Consider the following 20,607-nt stretch of genomic DNA (forward strand, 5'->3'; position numbering starts at 1 on the left):
TGTAGACTTGCGAAAGGTTCACTTTATTCAACAAACTTTGGATGGTTCGCCACTGTAAGTGTCGGCATAAGAATAAGAGTGTTCTATGATGTCCCAACCAATTGAGTCTTTTGTTTCTTTTCAAATGAGTAAAATATAACAACACATGCTTTCGTACTGACAGCTGTAGGAATGTTACATTTAGGTATTTGTTCAACAAACTTTGAATGGTTCGTCACCTCAACTGTCGGCATAATTTTCCTCTACATAGAAATTATATGAACAATTATATTTACGTATAAGCATGTATATATCTCACAAATCATTGTTTATCATGGTCTAATCGCTTATCAAAGTGAATCCTTTGACCCAACGATCCTCCCCATTAACAAACATCCCTCCCAGTAACCTTTGTGGAGATGCAGAGGCAAACACGGTCTCCAAATAGCAAAGGTTACACACTAATATTCCTTCCCTCAATCCCACCTGACTGCAAGGACGTGGCCGGCGCCGTTATTGACCTTGTATAAATAGAGGCACTGAATTATGCACACTGAAGAAGATTATGGCCAATCCCAGCTGAACTTCTGGTTGATTCTTTGTGCATTTTCACTGACTTCGGTCAATCACGGAATAGCAACCATTGATATGTGTAGTCAGTCTAAGCTAAGCTAAGCTAAGCTAAGCTGTTACTCTATGTGACTGGATTACTATGGGAGTAGACGGGTGACATCTGAAATATGCAAGCTTACTTCGATCGACAATGACTAAATACGAGTCACGTGAATTCGCTCGAATTACAAAATAGACCCCTTAATTTGGTCAAACTAAATTAAGGGGCCTATTTTGTAAATCGTCGTACCTTATGGCGCAGATAATTCTTATAAATCATCAAAGTACCATATCTCCCCTTTCGGCAGTTGATAAAATCTTTTTTCTATAAGCGTATTCCCGACTAAGGGTACATAACAAAATTATATCAACATATGTTATTATGTTATAATTTTTTTTCGAACATAGGTTGTTACAAACTTGATGCAGGATGTTGTTAAAATAACTATAATTATAACAAAAAGTGTATGAATAGTAACATAAACAAAACAAAATGTGTTTTAATTCTATCAAAAACATATCAAACCAAGTTATAATGTTTGATACAAAGTATCAAAATTATAATACTGTTCGATATACGATAATATTGTATATTATTGAAATGCACAACTATCTATTTATTTTGTTATAAAGTTGTTAAAAATGAACAAAAAAATATCTTATAGGGAAACAAAACACATTATGTTATATTTCTGTTTTATTATGTTCTATGGATAACGGAGCCTAACAAAATTATATCATAATATGATATGCATATCATATTCTGATAAAATTTTATTACACTTTTGTTACAAGCCTCTAGTCGGGTTTACATGGGTTTTTACTATCAAACAAATAATCCTTATTAAAACGAATTTGACCGATAATTCCTTTACTTCAGGAGATAGAGAGGTGCGATGTTCAGCAAAAACGCGCGTTTTAAGATATCTAACAACTTTGTAGAAGACATGAAAAATGTGAAAAATCTAAGTAAGAGCTTATGAACAAAAAAGATATCAGACGAGTTTGTTTTTTCATACAATGATGTGTAAATTCTGTTAAAATATTCGTAACTCGTAAGTAATTAAAGGAATTATCGGTTAAAGAAACAATTGTAGGTGATTAATAAACTTGCCTGCTTAACTAAAGCTTTACAGCTGCCGTGGTAGTTGAACAAAAGTATAAGTATAAGTGATGATCAAATATTGCATATATTCTTGGCAGCGCTTTTGTTCCTCACTTTCATGGTATTTTATGCTTTATTCGCCCAGAAATAGAGAATCTTTTCAATAATAAACCGTTTGATTAACGTAAGATAGTACATTTTTATTCAATGACCTTACCTTGGCTGTTAAACATTATAAACATTATAAACATTATAAATAGAATCTACAATGTGTATTCGACAATTGAACCACCATCCATCGAAGGCATATTGCGGCGCTCATTTTAAATCCACATCCAGCGGCGGCGGTAACGCGCAGAAGATATGCGCGCAATTCAAACGCAACGTCAAAATTCAAGTAGGCTTGGATTTTTTTCGTTGTTTATGGACGCAAATGTTTCAAATTTGCTAAATCTGAAACATTTGGTGATTTTTATTATCATTGCGACGGTATATCGACATTTTCAGATAATCGCATTACGTGGATTTATCTTGCAGAGCACAATATAATGAGTAATAACTAAATTGAGAAATAAAAGTTGAAAAAGTCCTTATTACTTAAGATCACCGTCATTAAAAAAAAAACCTTTGATAAGGTGATTATTTATTTGTTATTTAAATGTAATAAAGCTGATAGCTTGATTAAGTCTTGCGTTTGAGACCTTTTCACAAGGAATGTTCAACAATGATGATTACATACACAACAGGCAATCAAAATACTTAGACAATGTTTAAACACTGGACGAACATTTCAAAAGGGCACATCGACATCGGTAAACATTGGCTTTGCAAGACGCTGTTGAGCCCAATTCAACTCGATCACGCTCACCAATACCACTATCAGGAAGAGCTAACATCAATCTTTCTGATAGTGGTGTTAGTTTGCGTGGGCGGGCTGAAAAGAGCTCAATAGCAACGTTTCTGAAAAAAAGGCTCAAGACCTCTTGGGCTCTTTTCAAATGTTTGTCCAGAGATGTACGATAATCTATTGGATTGTCTTGTTATATGTTTAAATACTGTTCTTTTTCTGCTGATCTATATAATCTAGGTTGGAGCAGTTGAGAAGCATGCGCCTACAAATCGGAAGGTCCAGAGTTCGAGCCTCGACATCGCAACAATATTTGATTGATTTAAATTTAATAATAAAGCGTCAAATTCCTGGGCATCCAGATATGAGTATTTGATGAAGTGCGCATATGATTAGCAATGTTTTTGCTGTTTCTATTGTAAAATAAATGTTGAAGAAACACCTAACAAACAAATATTCAACTAATTCTTTAAGAATTTCATCTCAGATTCCCCGGGAAAAGATTCAGGAATTATCCTTGTGGTTACTCCATAGATTTTAACTGCAATACTCTCAGGAACTCCTACATTGATCTCTTCAGAAAACATTGTAAAAAATACTATACCAATTCTGTGAGATACTCTTTCAACGATTTTTTCAAAGAATATCTTGAGATATTTCTCCAGACTTTGCTCCAGGAAATTCTCGAGTACTTCAACGTTACTATCTCCAGTAATTTTCTCGGGGATTAATTTGATTTCCAAACACTATCCTAGGACTTCCTCCCCTCACACACTTTCCACTAATCCTTCAACTGAATTCTTCAGTTCTTACTCTAGGAGATCTTTCAAAGATTTTTACAGAACAAACATCCGCAAATGTTACTATTAAAAAAAAAATCTATCTCATTTTATCTACGTTAACTCCAATAAATTCCTCAGATACGACCCTGTGTTTCATCTCTGAGTTTCTCTAGATATTTTCAAGGAACTCCATCCAAGGATTACAAATGCAGTTCTTCCAAACATTTCCTAACGAATTTCTGAAAAAAAAATCCCAAGAATCTATAAAAGTTTATTTAAATGTCCATACTAAGCATTTGTTCAGAAAAATATCTGAAAAAAACTTCAAAGGAATTTCTGATGATCTCGAAGTTAATTTCTGTGGTTATATTAAAAAAAACAGGTTGTATTCTTGACCCAGACAACTAGAAGTCGCATCAAATTTTACGTAATAACTCATTTATTCATACAAATAACATCAAACTCGCAAAACACGGTGGATAAAATCGTCAGATTGATGAGTTTCCTCGCATAAAACGCTTGTTTTCTGAGTTCATTTGTACATTTTGTTTCGTTCCGTACACTCGTACAAAGTAAGTCGAATCAATCCGTAGCAGCTGTCAAATCATCATTTGTTATCATAAGTTAAGTCGCATAAGGTTTCAGGTTAGTTCAGTAGAAAATTTATACACTCGCATTGTGTGCTATTATTCATCGCATAGTATATGCACGTATATCATCTCCACTTTTGTACGTAGAAGGCATTTTCGCGACATCTTATAAGTGAAATGTTGCACGTACAAAACCTCCAGTTGATTTTGTTATACGTACATTTTGGTTGTCTGGGGATACCGTTTTGATTCATATTACGGACAGCTTCAAATTCCGGACACTGTACTTTGTATGGGAAACATTTCACACGAAATGTTTCAATTTTTGTCGTTCAAAAGTTCTTACTTACTTTAGAGATTCGTTTTAGTCAACATTTTCCATAGATATTCATGAAAGTTTGTAAGGTTCAGCTGCCTTAGACGCCTCTGTAGTGGTTTGCGGATCTCAATTAATTATTTGATTTTTACATCTATGATTTTCACGAACTGTCCGGATTTCGAATCAAAGTGTCCGGAATATGAGGCAAAAGTAAAGAAGCGTCCGGAATAAGAATCATTAAAAGTCTACACATTTCTATTTATTTAAAATTACTCATGTTGCGTAATCAAAATCTTCATCCACCATTCAAAAGATAATTGTTTTGAAGGCTCTATAACGCGGAGGAAGCATACAGAATGATTCATTTAATATGCTTTCTGATGAGTTATACTTCACTGAGGCCTTAAATGTCCGTAATATGAATCAAAACGGTATATACAAAACAAAATTATTCGATGAATTCCTTAAGAAAATTTCCGAAGGAATTCTCTGGATAATAATCACTAAATGAACTCTAAAATACATTTAAAATAAAAATATAATAAACGGGCTGCAAATCTCTCAAATACAGAAATATTTCCACCTTCGGAAGTAATATCTGAATCTTTGGGCAAATAACTGAAATGATTTATTTAAATTCCTAGAGAAAATAATTGAAAAATGCATACAGTAATTCGACCAGTATTATTTGTCGTATTGTTACACTGAAATGAATTTTATTGTAGAAACTACTGAATCCATGGTAAAATTAAGAACTGCATCAACGATTTTCAACCGACTACATTAATCTGTTAACTCTATCATAACATAGTCAACAAGAAAATATATTCTGTTTATTTAACCAGAGTTGTAGTATTTATGACTAGAAATATTCTAGATTTGACAAGTTTGGCATTGTACTTTTCACCATACTGCGTAGTACGGTGGGTGTCACGGATTGAAATACAATGCTTTGTAGTCGAGGCTACTATGGACATAGTCACATTTACTACACTGCTCAGTGATTTTTATCAGATTATAGTAAACTTAACAGAATTTTGTAGTCGGTTGAAAATCGTTCTTAATTCTACTATGGATTCGGTAGATTATACAACAAAATTTGTTTGCGTGTACGTCACGAGAAATTCAAAAAATAAAATAAAAATAAGGGAATCTGGGGTTATATGCACCCTTGAGGTAAAACGACCCATGGGGTTTTTTTCTGTGGAAGTACAGAGGAGCTCGGCTTCCATAAAGCAAGTAACACGTCAACATTTCCCTCCCATCCTCAAATTAACCTGCATTCGGACGCAGCCGGCGCCGTTATTGTTTGTCATAATAATGAGAGCACCAGTACTTACACATTGAGGATGCTACTGATCCTGAGAAGCATCTGTTGGTTCCCTGTGTAAGTACAGCTGTTCTTGCAATAACGGAGTAGCATCTGCGGCTGTCAATCATGCTCATGCTCATGCTCAAAAAGATCTCTCTAGAGTTCCTATTTTCAAGATACAATTTTAAAAAAATGAACGTTTTCGAATGAAATGCAAACAATTCATCATATTCATTAAGGTGAAGCGGCGTGTAACTCAAATAATCATTAGAATCATCATTGATGTCGCCTTTCCATGTACATTTTCAAAACAAATAAACCAAATATTTAACATTTGTGTTTAGCATATTTTTATGTAAACACATGGGAAATTTAGTAAATTGACGGGTATTGGAAATCAAAATCTTCTCTTCAATCGTACATATCAAAAGAAAACATTATGATTTAATGAAGGGCAACCGAATTTCTTGGATTTATTGGATTTATCGCATATTTTTGTTATGCACCAGCATGGTTGATGTTTTCAAGAGATGACGGTGTTGGCAGGTGGTTGGTGAAAGATTTTGCTACCAAATGTTATATGCTTGTTTTCGAAACATTTGGAATATAAACATATAATTTCGCAAATAGTTTTTCAGCACAAGATCACTGATAAAATTTTAATGATTTTTGTGATCAATTCACAGCTATGATTTTACAGATAGCAACACTGACATCACTGCGCTGAACGTGTGAAACGTGAACGCTGTGCACACACGATAGACGCGTCCCGACGCATCGCACTGTAGAGCTTTGTCATTATTTTGGGTGGTCCAAATTGATAAACTCTTGGTATGATTTAATACTTCGTAGAGATGGTTTCTGTAATTTGAAACAATCGCAAACAAATAACGTATGAGTTTCAAGTTTCTATGCATTGCCTAACCTTTCTGAGCTGAAAATTACTCCAACAGAATTTTTTTTTTTTGGAAATTTGCCTCAGTGTGCGGCGGCGGGGTCGATTTGCAGCAAGCGAAAATCACCGCCATAATAGTTTTGAGTGATACGGTTAATAAAACCGTATAAATATTTGATTCCCGTTTGAAATGTGTTCCTTCAAGGAAAGTGAATTAAAGATTTGTTAAGTGGAAGTGTTGTGAACGCAATATGAAATCCAAAACACAAATGCTTGCTGCAGAATTACAATGGAAAAGGTAAGCACCTTCTATTTACAAGTGTAGTTGTGTGAGGCAATGAAATGCGGCATAAGATCGGAGATTTTTTGAGAATATAAATCTTATGTATATTGTCGCTAAAATGGTAATGCTGTATCTGAGAGTGGTGATTTAATATTTAAGCATTTTTCTTTGAATAAATTATCCATAAAATCAGCTGATGAGCAGTTATATTTCATCGATGCTGCGAATACCAATACTTTCATAACAATATGTTAATGATTTTAGTAGAAGGCATTTTGTGTTGACGCACAAAAAGGTCTTAAATTACAACATTATTATACAGGTCGTACTCAATTATACAAGTGTTCGATAAACCGGGGACTAACAAGTTTTTTTTATTGTTTGTGTTTACTTAGATGGGAATATACATTTTCAAATATGTAGCGAACAACTTTTGTAACTTAAACACGATCTTAAATAACTTGTCTTGTCTTTTATAAAAACATTAAAAAAACAGCGGTAAACGTAATTTTTGTTGTAAAATATTGTCACAAGCATAAGTCATTTTTTTGTCCAGTCCATTGAGCTGACCTAAGTGTCCAAACGGCCTGTGGATACCATTTGAGGTTTCGTCACTAAACACTGGCCAAATATGACTAGTGAATGATGTTTTCGTACGAATACGAAGCAATCAATCAACTTTAAGGATGAAGCATACTGATGTACTTGAAAGTTCCGTTCAGTTCACAATGATGAACAGAGCTCTTACACACGATATAAACATGATGATGTCCCTTTATCAAATGCACTTCAGTTGAACAAAACATAAGCTTTTATATTGTTCCACCTTGAAATAACATGGATTTATTAAAAATTTGGAAGTTTGAAACAATATTTAATCTTATTAGTTATTTTATCCATTTGGAATTAGAGTATTTTTTGAACCTGGAATAATTTGGTGAAACCTGGCAAAGACCTGGAAATATCAGAGAATTTCATTTCTGTAAACGAGTAGACACCCTGCAAATGCTTCAATATTGTTTTGTTTGCCCGCTCTACTTCTCCGTTGGCCTGTGATTCCATATTATTCACAGTATGTTTGACCTCGCTAATGAGCTGTGGTCCATTGTCTGATCTAATGGACTCGGGAATACCGAATCTGCAGAAGGTTTCATGCAGTGCCTCAATTGTACGCCTTGCGGTAATTGTTCTTATAACAACTGCTTCTGTAAAACGACTGAAATAGTCAACTATTACGAACAGCAAGTGACCTGAGGGCAGTGGTCTCATAAAATCTACAGCGATTTTCCAGGGCTTTTCCGGCATTCTGGTGCGTTTCATTAGTTCTGGAGCTCCTAGACAGGAAACTTACTATCGATAGTGCATTTGCTATGCTTTCAGTTCCTGGGACGTGTTTTACCTTGAATGTATATCCCTGAAGCCTAAGAACCCAACGCTCAATTCTAGCACAGGGCCTCGATCTAAGGTTAAAAAGAAACTTTAGTGCTTTGCAGTCGGCCATCAAAGTGAATCGTATGCCTAGAAGGTACAACCGGAACTTTTCGACTCCCCAGACTAACGACAAAGCTTCGCGCTCTGTTTGAAAATATTTCTTCTCCAACTAGCCAATGCAACCATCCGACATCTTCCTTTCTATTGGCATAAGCACGGCTTCCAGTCCGGTTGGACTGGCATCGATCATTTATTTGGTCTGGTTTTTTGGGTTAAAAAAACAACCAAGATGATGCATTTTGATGACCATTCGAATTGATCTTTCGAGCGCAGTAGTTGTATCAGAGGATCTGTCAATGACGTCAGATTTGGGACAAATCTTCCCACGTAGCAAAGCAAACCCAGGATTTTTTTTAATTCTAGCATGATCGTCTTGTTTGCTTCGTATTTCATCAACTGTGAATAGTTCTGCAATCACATTCTCAAAAACAAGTTATTTAAATTACATTCACTTGTAGTGCCGCAGTGAACTAAACTTTTCTTTAATTTTTTGGACAGTTGTTACACACAAATACACACCAAATTTGAACTTTATTGGAGTTAAATTGCAATAGTGATTCAATAAATAATTCGTACATATCCTTTTTTGACCCATTCTCACCCCCAACGACGGTAACTCATTAGTACTATACTGCCGTGAATCGTGAATCAGTCCCATCTGCATTTTCGTCAAAATTGAGTTGAGCTCAGTTTTCAACATATATTCAAATGCTCTTTCAGCTGCACTAATGAGATTATATTACTTGTTCGGAAAAAATAGGAAAAAACAGCAAGTCAAATTGTCCCATAATGAAAAGTAACCGCATGTCACTCCCACTACAGATTTCCGTACCGTGTAACACAAAAATGAACCGTGTTTCGATCATGTTTATATTTTTCTCGGAAAGATATCGTAGTAAAAAGCAAGTTGTGAAAGTTTCATTAAGATTAGAACATATTGCAATCCTCTGGAATTTTTTGAATATTCGTATGGAAAACGAGTTTGGAAACTTCACAGCCCATTTTCTCAATGCATACTTTTTACAGATGGGACTGACTTGCGATTCACGGCAGTATACCAGGAAGGAATTTCAGAATCATTTTCAAAACAAGACAGTTTCGATAAAGTGGATACAGACATTTTATATATTTGTTACATTTGGCTTAAATGCTCTCAATTTGATTTTTTAAGTTATTTTTTTATCTAGCATGAGTCCTAGATACTCAACTTTATCTGAACAATTTATTGGAACCCTTCTCATCGTAACAACATGTCTACTTGAAGGTGTCAAATAAAGAGCTTTTGGTTTATGTGAGAATATTATTAGTTGTGTTTTGGGAGCATTAGGAGAAATCATCCATTTTTGCAAGTATGACAAAGAAATATCCAAACTCTTTTGCAATCTACCACAGATGACACGCAGGTTTCGTCCTTTGGCGGAGAGGCCTGTGTCATCAGCAAGTTGTGATATTGAAAAAAAAAATATTACATAATATTTAAAGCATGGTTATATTTAATAGAAATATCCTATCTAAGGCATATAACACTGGGAATCTAAGATCGCTGTATGGTTAAGTTATAATACTAACATAAAACTTTCTCATTTGCTTTATTCCAGGTAATCCCGGACTCTTTGATACTATCCTTTGTCACACTGGTAAGTGGTTTCGATTATCATACAAAGCGCATTCACATCCAACACATATCACCAACTGTTGCTATTGGCAAACACCAGGAACACCTGTTCCAAAGTGGTTTGCCCCAGGGAATACTCTTCGATTGCGAGCACTTCCTTCGACGCTTCCATTATGCCGAACATGGCCGACCAGGTGAGCTCGCTGCGTGGAATATGGTAGCTGAGCGAATTCTGAAGCTCCTCCCTAAAAAGAATAAAATTAGCAAAAGTTCTTTCATTGAAATGTTCAAAAATGCTCTCACTTTAGCACCGCATCCCGGAAGCGTTCGGCAACGAACGCTTTCACGGCCGCCATTCGAATTTGCAGCTCCACTTGGCTGGGAGCTTGCAGCATCTTGATGTGCAACAGGAAACCCCCGGAGAACTTGTTCTTCAAATGTTGCGTGGAACCCAAGCACTTGAACTCTCCATTAACCATAATAGCCAACCGGGTGCACAAAGCCTCGCATTCATCCATACTGTGGGTGGTCAGTATAATGGTTCTTCCGGCGTCACGCAACCGATTGATCACATTCCACAGTTGTCGCTTGGCTCCGGGATCCATTCCACTGGTAGGTTCATCCAGGAATATTACCGAGGGATTACCAATTAAAGCCAGTGCCGTGCTAAGCTTCCTCTTGGTACCTCCGCTGTATTCGCGAATCGGCTTGTCCAAGTGCATGGTCAGGCCAAGTTCTTCGGCATGCGATCGCACCACCGAGTCTATATAGATTCCTGGAATCCCACGGAGCATGGCAAAGATACGAAGCGTTTCCAATCCGGTCAATTCGTCCAGTAAACCATCGAACTGGGGACAATATCCAACATGCTGGTACGCTTGCGCAAGGTTAGATTTTACATTAACACCGTTGATCCAGACATCGCCAAACGAAATGCTCTCATCTCCAGTCATCATTCGGAAGGTCGTAGTTTTGCCAGCTCCGTTAACCCCGAGAAGACCGAAACACTCGGAGGGCTGCGTTCCAAGCGATAGCCATTTGACAGCCGAGATAGGACCATAATTCTTGGTAAGATTCCGAAGGACCAGACTGTGGGCGGCAATGTCGGTATCAGTCATCTGCGAAATTCGGCTTTTTTCGAGCAGGACGTCCGAATCCATTTGTGGCTGTGGAACGGTATAGCGATAGTCTTTTGAAGGATAGACTTTTGCCCAGAGCCGGTGGAACAGTTTGCGTTCGATAGCCCAGATTAGCAGGAAGCAAACGACTCCCGTTACGAGCATGAAACTGAGTTCTCGCAACATTCCGTTGGAGGTAAAGCTGAATAGATCGGAATAGGGAGAGCAGCATTTCGGTAGTTGCTTGCACAGCACATCCATGGTGCAATTGGGAAGTAGGTTGCAAAAATTGTTGCAGGTTGTTACAGTGCTTGTATAGGTGGAAAATTTGTCAAATACAAGTCCCAAGGAAATTGTCGGAATGAACATGAAGCCATAGCCTATCAGATCTGCTAACTTGTTGAATTCGATGTAAATGAAGAGTAGTCGTACAAGCAGTAAACCAATCGCACCAATACCGATGATAAGCAGAACTCGAGAGTATCCCGAAGCGGGATTGCTAATCGTGAATGAAATGAGATAGATCATGGGTAATGTTGCCAGGGCAAAGATTAGGAAGATGAAGAGCAGGATGGATAGCGCTTGGGGATCACTCCAACCGTCGACTTGGTAGCCGAAAAGCATTGTAAGAATGACCAAGCAACAGACCATGAAGGCCACAAGATCCCACAGGATACTGACGAACCAATACAGTTCTGTGCGGAGGCCACTGACAACCTGGAGTAGCTTCACCCTATTGACACGTTCTCGGATGTAGAAGGTAACGTATGATGATGGAACGTACGCCATGATGAACATGATCGCTATGATGATGTTCAAATGATGTAGGAAATCTCCGTTATCCGTATTATCGCCGTTTTTATCGTTCTGACGCGGTAGAGGATGATTCACGGTGGTAATACTACAGGATGGACAGACAGTGCGTAGAACTGCGTTGAACATGAGGTTCAAAGCCAGCGGCGCCGAGTGGAGGTTCTTGGCGTTGAACCACCCAGTGAAGAAATCATTAGAGAAGCTTGCTCCCACAAGTAAGCGTGAATTGTACTCCAAAATCGATCCGTTGTACTGGAAATGGATGAAAATTGTTCAAGATTGAGCATGTTGAGGAAATCTAACGATGATCTTACCTTTTGCAGAATGTATGACTCTGTATCGGTCTTAAGGACTTCCAACTCTTGCCCATCTTGGAACAATCGTTGATATTCGTGAACTGCTTTTGAGTTTGATCCTTCAACCACGCTGAATGAATTGTCATACGTTGCCAGAGACATCTCCAAGGGCGGAAGCGAATTGTTCGTTCTGATCTGTATAGGGAATGCCACCAAAATCATGATCACTACGGGCACGACGAAGGTTGTCCAACAGAACTGTATCCACGATCGTTTGGTGCAGAGGAACTTTTTCAAAAACTGGGCCTTGATTTGAGCCAGAGCGCTGCTCTTGAGGTTGTTTGAGCTGATCAACAGGCTATTGGGTTCGTTTGCTGGAAATTAAGACGAATGTGATCAATTCCTGAATACAAACATCGTGCGTTGTTGAACTCACCTGCTCTAGTATCTAGGTGGACGCTGTGGTCCGTTAGTCTGGATCCCTCATCGTGCGATCGATTGTGAGATTCAGTTCCAGCTCTGAGTAGTGGAATAGAAGATTAGTTCATCATCGTTCATGTACTGAAGCTAAGGTACAAAACGTGTTTGATCAAACCTAAGCAACTGTGCCTTACTGTAGATAAAAGTATTGATCGATAACTTAGATTTTTCAACATTTCTGGTCTAACAATAAGTTATTCTCGCACAATTCAGACTAGAGATGGGCAAAAGGAATCGGAGCCGTTCAAAAGATCCGGATCACTTAAAAGAACTAGTGATCCGAGGCTCTTTTTTTTTGCGAGAGTCGGTTCATTTGATCAGCACGGATCAGACAAAAAATGACTTGGAAAAAGAACGAACCGATTATTTTCCCCTATTCTCCTTCGTTCGTTCCTCGGCTTTATTATAACGTTTGACATGTACTTTGCTTTGCGCGCCACGCCACACATGCAAGCAAAGTTTTCTGCTGCTCCGTGCTCTCCACGCTCTCAGTATACACAAACAAATTTGCCCCGCTCACTTGCACACAGGGCAAGACAGAAAGAAAACGTATCCACTATGATGGCAGAGCACATTCTCTTTTTCCTTTTGGTTCGGGTAGGGGAAATCAGCCGAGTATGTATGTCATGAGTTTCTGGAGTAGTATGTACGAAAAATGAGAGAGCGAAAGATACAAAAGATACGACGCATGTCACGCAACAGGGAGTGAACCGTTCTTTATTTCCATCCGCTCGGTTCAGTTCACTCTTCCTTTGCGAGCTGCTGATCCACTGAACCGTTCAAAAGATCCGTTTCACTGAAATGAGTGATTCGGATCGGATCCGTTTACTAAAATGAGCCGTTTTGCCCATCTCTAATTCAGTCCGCCATTGATTGGCACATGATTGGCATTAGCATGATCATCAATAAAATTTACCCTGTGATGGATATGAGAAATTATCTACAGGGATCGTTTACAAACATGAAATTCCCTGATATTTCAAGGTTTTTTCTAGGTTTGAAAAAAATAATCCATGTTCATAAAATACCCTAATTTCATATAAATAAAAAATTAATGACAAAATCACTTTGATTCAATAAAGGGCGAACACGTAAGGGATGGTACACGAATTATGTCACACTAAATTTCAACTTTTTTGACCCCCCTTTGTCACACTTTTTGTATGAGTCCTCCGTAAATTTTGTAAGGCTTGTCACGCTTAGCTCGACCCCCCCCCCCCCTTGGAGCGTGACGTAATTTGTGCATGACCCCCAATTATTGCGACACATTCAACAGGGCATAACTTTTCTACCATTGGGTAAAAATCAACCAAATTTTGCACACTTTTTCATTGATGTGTATTGTTTACATGCTGTCATGCTGTGTTTTTCGATTCAACGAAAATGGAGGTGTACCAACGCGAGTCGAGAGAACAAACTCTTTCCAAACACCTGGAATTTCCTGACCTGTCGCACCGGCAGTTGGGAAAAATGTTGAACATTCACCATTCAACCGTCTCCCGAGTGTTGAAGCGGTCCTAGGAGCGGTTGACGTTAGACCACGGCAAAGGAGCTGGAAGAAAACCGGGACCGGATAACAAAAAGACGGAGGGAAAGGTGAAACGGATGATTAAAGCAAATCCCAACGTCTCAAGCCGTGATTTGGCTAAAAAGATCGGCATGTCGCAGAGCTACGTCCAGAATACAAAAAAGAGAGCTGGACTACATACATACAAGGTACAGAACTTCCCAAACCGCGATGAGCGGCAACAATCGACGGCTAAAGCACGGACACGGAAGCTCTACGAGAAGATGCTGACAAAAATTCTCTGAGCGTTATCGAAATTCCATAAGAATTCCTAGTTTTTTCCAGGTTCAATAAAATTCTCTGATAATCCCAGGCTGTCCGCGGCTACAAAGCAAAGTCCCGCTGAAGGTGTCTGGGTTCGATTCCCGGTCGGTTCAGGATCTTTTCGTAATGACAATTTTCTTGATTTACCTGGGCATAGAGTATCATCGTACCTGCCACACGATATACGAATACAAAAATGGCAACTTTGGCAGAGAAAGCTTTTACCCAGACAACCAGAAATCGCATGGAAGTTCACGTTACAACTCGTTTATTCATACTAATTACATCAAACTCGCTAAACACCGTAGATAAACTCGTCAGATTGATGAGTTTCCTCGCATAAAACTCTTTTTTCTGAGTTCATTTGTACATTTTGTTTCGTCCCGTACACACGTACATAGTAAGTCGGATCAATCCGTAGCAGCTGTCAAATCGACATTTGTTATCATAAGTTAAGTCGCATAATATTGCAGGTTAGTTCGGTAGAATATTTATACACTCGCAAAGTATGTTATTATTCTTCACATAATATATGCACGCATATCGCCTCCACTTTTGTACGTAGAAGGCCGTTTCGCAACATCTTATAAGTGAAATTTTGCACATATAGAGCCTCCAGGTGATTTTGTTATATGTACATTTTGGTTGTCTACGTAGTTAATAACTGTGTAAGTGCTCATAAGAACACTAAGCTAAGTAGCAGATTCTGTCCCAGTGAGGACGTATTTGCCAAGAGGAACAAAAAATCTCTAAAGTTGCTATTCTTTAGGCTCCTAGTTGCTAACAGGTATCTACTAAGGCGGTTCATAACTACTACTGCCCCAAATAAAAGTTTTGTTGTACCATAGTTGCCTTAACCCCAAATGACATTGCACCGTATTACTTACTTCATGAAGACTTCCTCCAACGTGGTGAACGATACGCCATAACTCATCACGCCACACGATTCCATGTTCCTCTCCATCTCCTCCAGCATCGCTTCATAGCGTTGAACGTACTTCTTCTCCAGCAGAACTTCCACCTCCGATGCGCTCTCATGATCGATCTTGACACTCGGAATATGTTTCCGCAGCGTCTCCAGCAGACACGCCTCCGAGTACTTCCGTCCCTTGACGCAAATCAGCCGATAGCCAACTCCGAACGCGTTCTTCAAAAAGAACGGCGAACCGCTGGCCGAGAGTTTACCATCGGCCAAAATGGCTATTCGATCGCCCAAAACATCCGCTTCATTCATGTAGTGCGTCGACAACAGTACCGTTTTATCGCGTTTCTCTTCGTGCAGAAAATCCCACAACGCGTGTCTGGCCGTCGGATCAACTCCGGTACTTGGTTCATCCAGCAGGACCACCTTAGGATTTCCACACATCGCCATTCCAACCGAAAGCTTTCGTTTCATACCTCCTGAGAGCGTAGATGCCTCTGCACGGGCTTTCTCCATCAACCCCAACCGATTGATGTACCTATCCACCTGGGAACGCACTTCATCAGATCTGATCCCTTTCAGCCGTGCAGCAAACTGTAAATGTTCATGAACCGTCAACTCGTCGAACAGCACATTGTGTTGCGGGCAGAAACCCATTGAACCTCTCACTTCATCCATACGACGGCGGATGTCATACCCATTGATCAGTGCAGTTCCCGAACTCGGAGAGAACATCCCCGTCAACATAGACATCGTTGTAGTCTTGCCCGCGCCATTGTGACCCAGCAATACCGTGATCTGCCCTTCGTATAAATTCAAACTCAGCCCATCAACTGCTACCTTTCCACTTCCGTACACCTTACGCAAATTCCGGATCTGAACACCAGACGCTCGAAATTGGGTCTCCTCTTCGAAATACTTCGATCTCTCCGTAGGCTCCAGCAGCAAATCCACATCCGCAGAAGACTGCCTGCTCCAAAAATCTTTCGTAAACGGAAAATACCACGGCTTCGCCACTCCATACTTTCCCGGCATGACCTGCTCCAAGTAGATGGTCAGCAACAGATATAGCAAGATGTTCGACAGCAACATTGCCACCGCTATGGAAAGCGAGTACGGATTCTTCATCTCCGTCTGCTTGAACAACGTTTGCCACGTTAAACCCACTCCGGCAGTCTCCAGTCGCACGATATCATCCATCCCGAAACCCATGGCCGGATTGGGCAGCAGCGAGTACACGATCTTCGACCAATACGGCGCACCACTTGGCAGACTGACGAACGAAGCGATCCAAAGCAACGAAGCCAGTGTTGCCGCTCTAGTCGCTTTGTTGAAGAACACACTCAACAGAAAGCAAAGGCAGATTAGTGACGAACAGTACAGTGTTAAGAACGTCCATATGAGAAAACTGGTGGAATACGGGAAGATAGACACTTTGAGCATGATGGTTATAGCCGTTACTGGAATCAGTGTCATCAGAAGGAGCTCCACGAACCAGGCACCCCACTGGATCCAACCCGGGAGTCCCATCAGCTTCATGGATTCCTTCAGCTGGCGCTCCTTTTCCAGAGCTATGTACTTGACGGAGTTGATGAAGAAGTACATGAATACCAACCGCAACCAGTTCGATAACATGTACGGAAGCAGTACGAAAAGATCGTTATCGACCGTGGTTGGATACGGGAACCGCTGTGGAGTAAACGAACTTAGACATGACAAGCTTGAACCGACACCAATACGATAGGAATACGTACCTGAACATTCATGGATCTTGGCAGTTGGACGGTGGGTGCCATCTTCGCGACTAAGACCCTCGAAATGGCCGCTTGAACGGCCAGAAAATGCTCATGCCAATAATGGGGGGGTCCTCCGTCGATGCTCTCCGGGTTGTAATTGGAAACGGTGAACGGAGCGGACAGTTGTTTCGTGTTCCAATCCGACGGCGGTTCACCGTACGAACTGTAACGAAGCTCTGACGGGAACCGTAGCTTGAACGTCGTCGCGTTGGACACTTTCGATAGGGTCTGTGAAAGAAAGGATATTGTACCGGATTAGCTGCCGTATAATCTGAATCTGGATTTATGACGTACTTTCGAGTGATCTCCAAAATCGACCCCGCAAAGGTAGCTGCTATTGACCATCGCTGTCTGCATTTCCAGACCACTGTTGAAACCATCGCACTGAGATATGCCAAGAATTGCGCAAGCTTTGCTGACTATTTCCTCCACAACTGCATTGTTGGGGCTATACGCGAGCTGCCGTAGATGATCGGGGATGCTGTGAGGTGGAGTAAATGTGGATTTTGGAAATATCGGTTTAAAAAATGTACATTCGAGAAAAAAATTAAAAGGTAAAATTAAAATTTTCAAACTCATGAATATTCCACAAGAGGTCTGTCTTTACGATACCATAACTACTCAAAATCCACAATTTGTTAAGGTTTTCTATATCCTGTGATTAATCTCACTATATGTATGAATTCTAACAGTCAGGTATAAGGTATAAGAATGCCGGCTCCAGAGGCACGTTCCCCACCATTTGGGAGACTTGCGCCAAAGGCATATTTTAGCCTATTTCATCATGTACCCGATGAAAGAGGAGAGGGAAGAAGAAGGACGGAAGGACATGGGGGTGAGGTCCCTTGAAGAGGGAAGATCACATAAGCGAAATGAGAGCATGTAGCTCCATACCACAATGGGTTCAGACAACGCCCTAAAAAGGGCACTGCAAAACGCATGAGCGTAGAGATTCTATAGCTCTTTTATAACAGCGGGGTATAAATTACTAAATGCCCTGAACATCAGACTTCTGAAATCACTCATTTACGAAATAATCCGAATCACAGTTGAGCAAAAACTGATTTTTTTTCCTCTTTACTATAGTGATTTTTAACGTTTAAGGCTAGTTCATCACTAGCAAAAAAAAACTGTCTCCTTCCATCGTTCATCCTCTGTTTTCCTTCTCGCTTTCTTCTCCTCCTGACTTCCCCCGGCGTCGGAGGTTGTCGCCAGTACCGGTTGGGGAGACGTCCGCACTGATGGTGCCCCGACTAGACTACCGACGGCTATCGTTTTCTTTCTTTGTCAGGCTGACTCGAGTGCCGAGGTCAGTCAAACGATACCGGTTCATTAGCACCCCGACGTGACGACCCGATGCCAGGCACTGCTCTCTGCCTCTCCGTCCGCTGCTCTTCTCGCAAGTTTCTCTCCAAGATTGACGCAATCTCCACCACCATATTGTTCGCCAAATTCCATAGTTTAGAATCGCTTACCATTCTGTCTGCATTGAAGTCCTGTCCAAAAGCCACGCAGTGCCTCTACGCTGATAGTACTCGATGTCTTCTCCCAGGGGGATGCAAATCGGAATCATTCCGATAATCATACATGCTAGCTCCGACGATATTGTTCTGTATGCGCTTGCTACTCTCATGGCCATGAGCTGGAACGTGCTGTTGAGCTTGTCCAATTGCGTCTGGTTAGCAGTGCTGCACCCTTGGTCAGTATCGACGATGATACGCTAGCATGAATGCGCCTCCTACTGCTTCTCGGACCATGAGCGATAGGCATGATGCTTGTAAGTGCGTTGGTCGCCTTTGCCACCTTCTCACATGTATAGTCGACATGACTGTTGAAGGTTAGCCGATTGTCTATCATCACGCCCAGGTGTCCGAGCGACCGCAGTGATGCAATGACATGTCCCTTGAAGGCAATCTCAACGTGTTGAACCGCTTTGCGATTGCTGACTAGTAGCACCTCCATTTTGTGGCGGGCTATCTTCAGCATGACTTCGTCCAGTTCTCGGCCGTGGCAAGCACTTCCACTTCCTCCAGAGTTGCGCCTATTACTGTAAGAATGACGTCATCAGCAAAGCCGCCGATCTCGACGCCCATGGGTAACTCCAGTGAAAGGATCCCGTCGCATTCTGGCGCTATTGAACGCATTCTTAACGTCTATCGTAACTACGCCGATTTCATCTTAGTTTTTGCTTCGATGCCTTCTTGGCCCTCTCCAGGACCTTTCGAATTGCGTCTACCGTCGACTTTCCCTTCCGGAATCCGCCTTTCTGATAGTCTGTTCTCGCTCTCCGTACATTTAGCAACCCTGTTTAGGATGACCCGTTCCAAGAGTTTGCCCAGTATATCCAGCAAGCATATAGGCCGGGTAGTTTTCTTCGCTTCAGTAGCAGCAGAAGCTTCTGGATCTTCCTTATATCTAGGAAGAGACCTCCGTCCAGGCATTTCTGCATCACCTTCCGGAACATAACCGGGGGACTTTTTCACCTACAATGCTTTCGCCGCTGGTACAAGCTGATCATTGGAGACTTGACGATCTTCGGCGTTTGCTTCTTCCTCGTCGACATACGGTGTGGGTGGCCACGGTGTCAGATCATGTGTTGGGAAGAGACCCTCAACAATAACTCTCAGCTTTTCAGCACAGTTTCAACCGACATTGATGGACCCTTGACTTTCGCTATGACCACTTGATAAGCGCCCCTAGGGGTTGGTGTCAACTGCTCGGCACGACTCCTTGTAGCACTCAGACTTGTTCAGCGTTATCTCGCGTTTGAAAGCAGCTCTGGCTGCTTGGAATACGACATTTCCCTCCTTTTTGACTTCTACGTTCCTTGCTCTCTGGTGAAGTCTCTTGGAATTAACGCAAGCAGGGGGGCTCCCGTTTTCGTGACATCGTTGTATCACATGCCCTTGTCATCACTGTTGTCAGCTTTACCGCATCCAAGTTCAGGGCATCTCTGACGGTGCGAAGTGCCTCAATCAAGAGATCTTTGTCAAAAGCCTACGTCTTCCACTGTCGGTTGCCAATTCTGTTTCAGCAGCGAATCGCCTGGTGATCGCTATGGGTTTACTCTTCGCTTACCCTCCAGTTCATGTTGTCCGCCAGTGATGGGCTACATAATATTATGACGGTGATCGATTCCCGTCAGTCTTTCGAAAAAGTGCTAACGGTGCCTCCGTTGCATAAATCGTACGTCTAGCTTTGCTAGAGCCTCCAGTGGGTTGTAATCTCTGGCATTGGTTACCCTGCTACCCCACTCCACGGCCCATGCATTGAAGTCACCTCCAATCAGTACTGGTTTACGACCAACAAGCTCGTCGGTCAACTCTTCCAACATCCGACTAAATTCTTCGAGCGTCCATCTTGGAGGGGCGTAGCAGCTGCAAGATGCGTTGATTTTGGTGATCACGATCCTCGCGTTTAAGCTGGCAACCACTTCCTGGATAGGCAACCTACCCGTCACTCGTATCGCCTTTGCGGCTGTGCTATCCGGCACCTAACTGGAATCTAGAAAGACTCCGACA

The 20,607-nt window shown here is 40.9% G+C and overlaps 2 protein-coding genes across 3 annotated transcripts in view; one reads left to right on the forward strand and one right to left on the reverse strand.

Annotated features, from left to right (window-relative positions):
- The window catches only part of LOC5577573, a 1,170,395-nt gene that overhangs the window by 621,863 nt on the left and 527,925 nt on the right, over positions 1-20,607 (forward strand). The gene's annotated exons all lie outside the window — the stretch shown is intronic.
- The window catches only part of LOC5576678 (ATP-binding cassette sub-family A member 1), a 29,746-nt gene continuing 18,824 nt past the window's right edge, over positions 9,686-20,607 (reverse strand). The window contains exons 2-8 of the mRNA XM_001662765.2: positions 17,381-17,567; positions 17,045-17,314; positions 15,256-16,979; positions 12,494-12,576; positions 12,076-12,431; positions 10,134-12,013; positions 9,686-10,075 (exon numbers count right to left, since the gene is read on the reverse strand). Coding sequence (XP_001662815.2) covers positions 9,901-10,075; positions 10,134-12,013; positions 12,076-12,431; positions 12,494-12,576; positions 15,256-16,979; positions 17,045-17,314; positions 17,381-17,567 — 4,675 coding nt within the window. The 3' untranslated portion in view covers positions 9,686-9,900. The remainder of the gene's footprint in view (positions 10,076-10,133; positions 12,014-12,075; positions 12,432-12,493; positions 12,577-15,255; positions 16,980-17,044; positions 17,315-17,380; positions 17,568-20,607) is intronic.

The sequence above is a fragment of the Aedes aegypti genome, chromosome 2 (assembly GCF_002204515.2).
Source record: "Aedes aegypti strain LVP_AGWG chromosome 2, AaegL5.0 Primary Assembly, whole genome shotgun sequence".
NCBI lineage: Eukaryota > Metazoa > Arthropoda > Insecta > Diptera > Culicidae > Aedes > Aedes aegypti.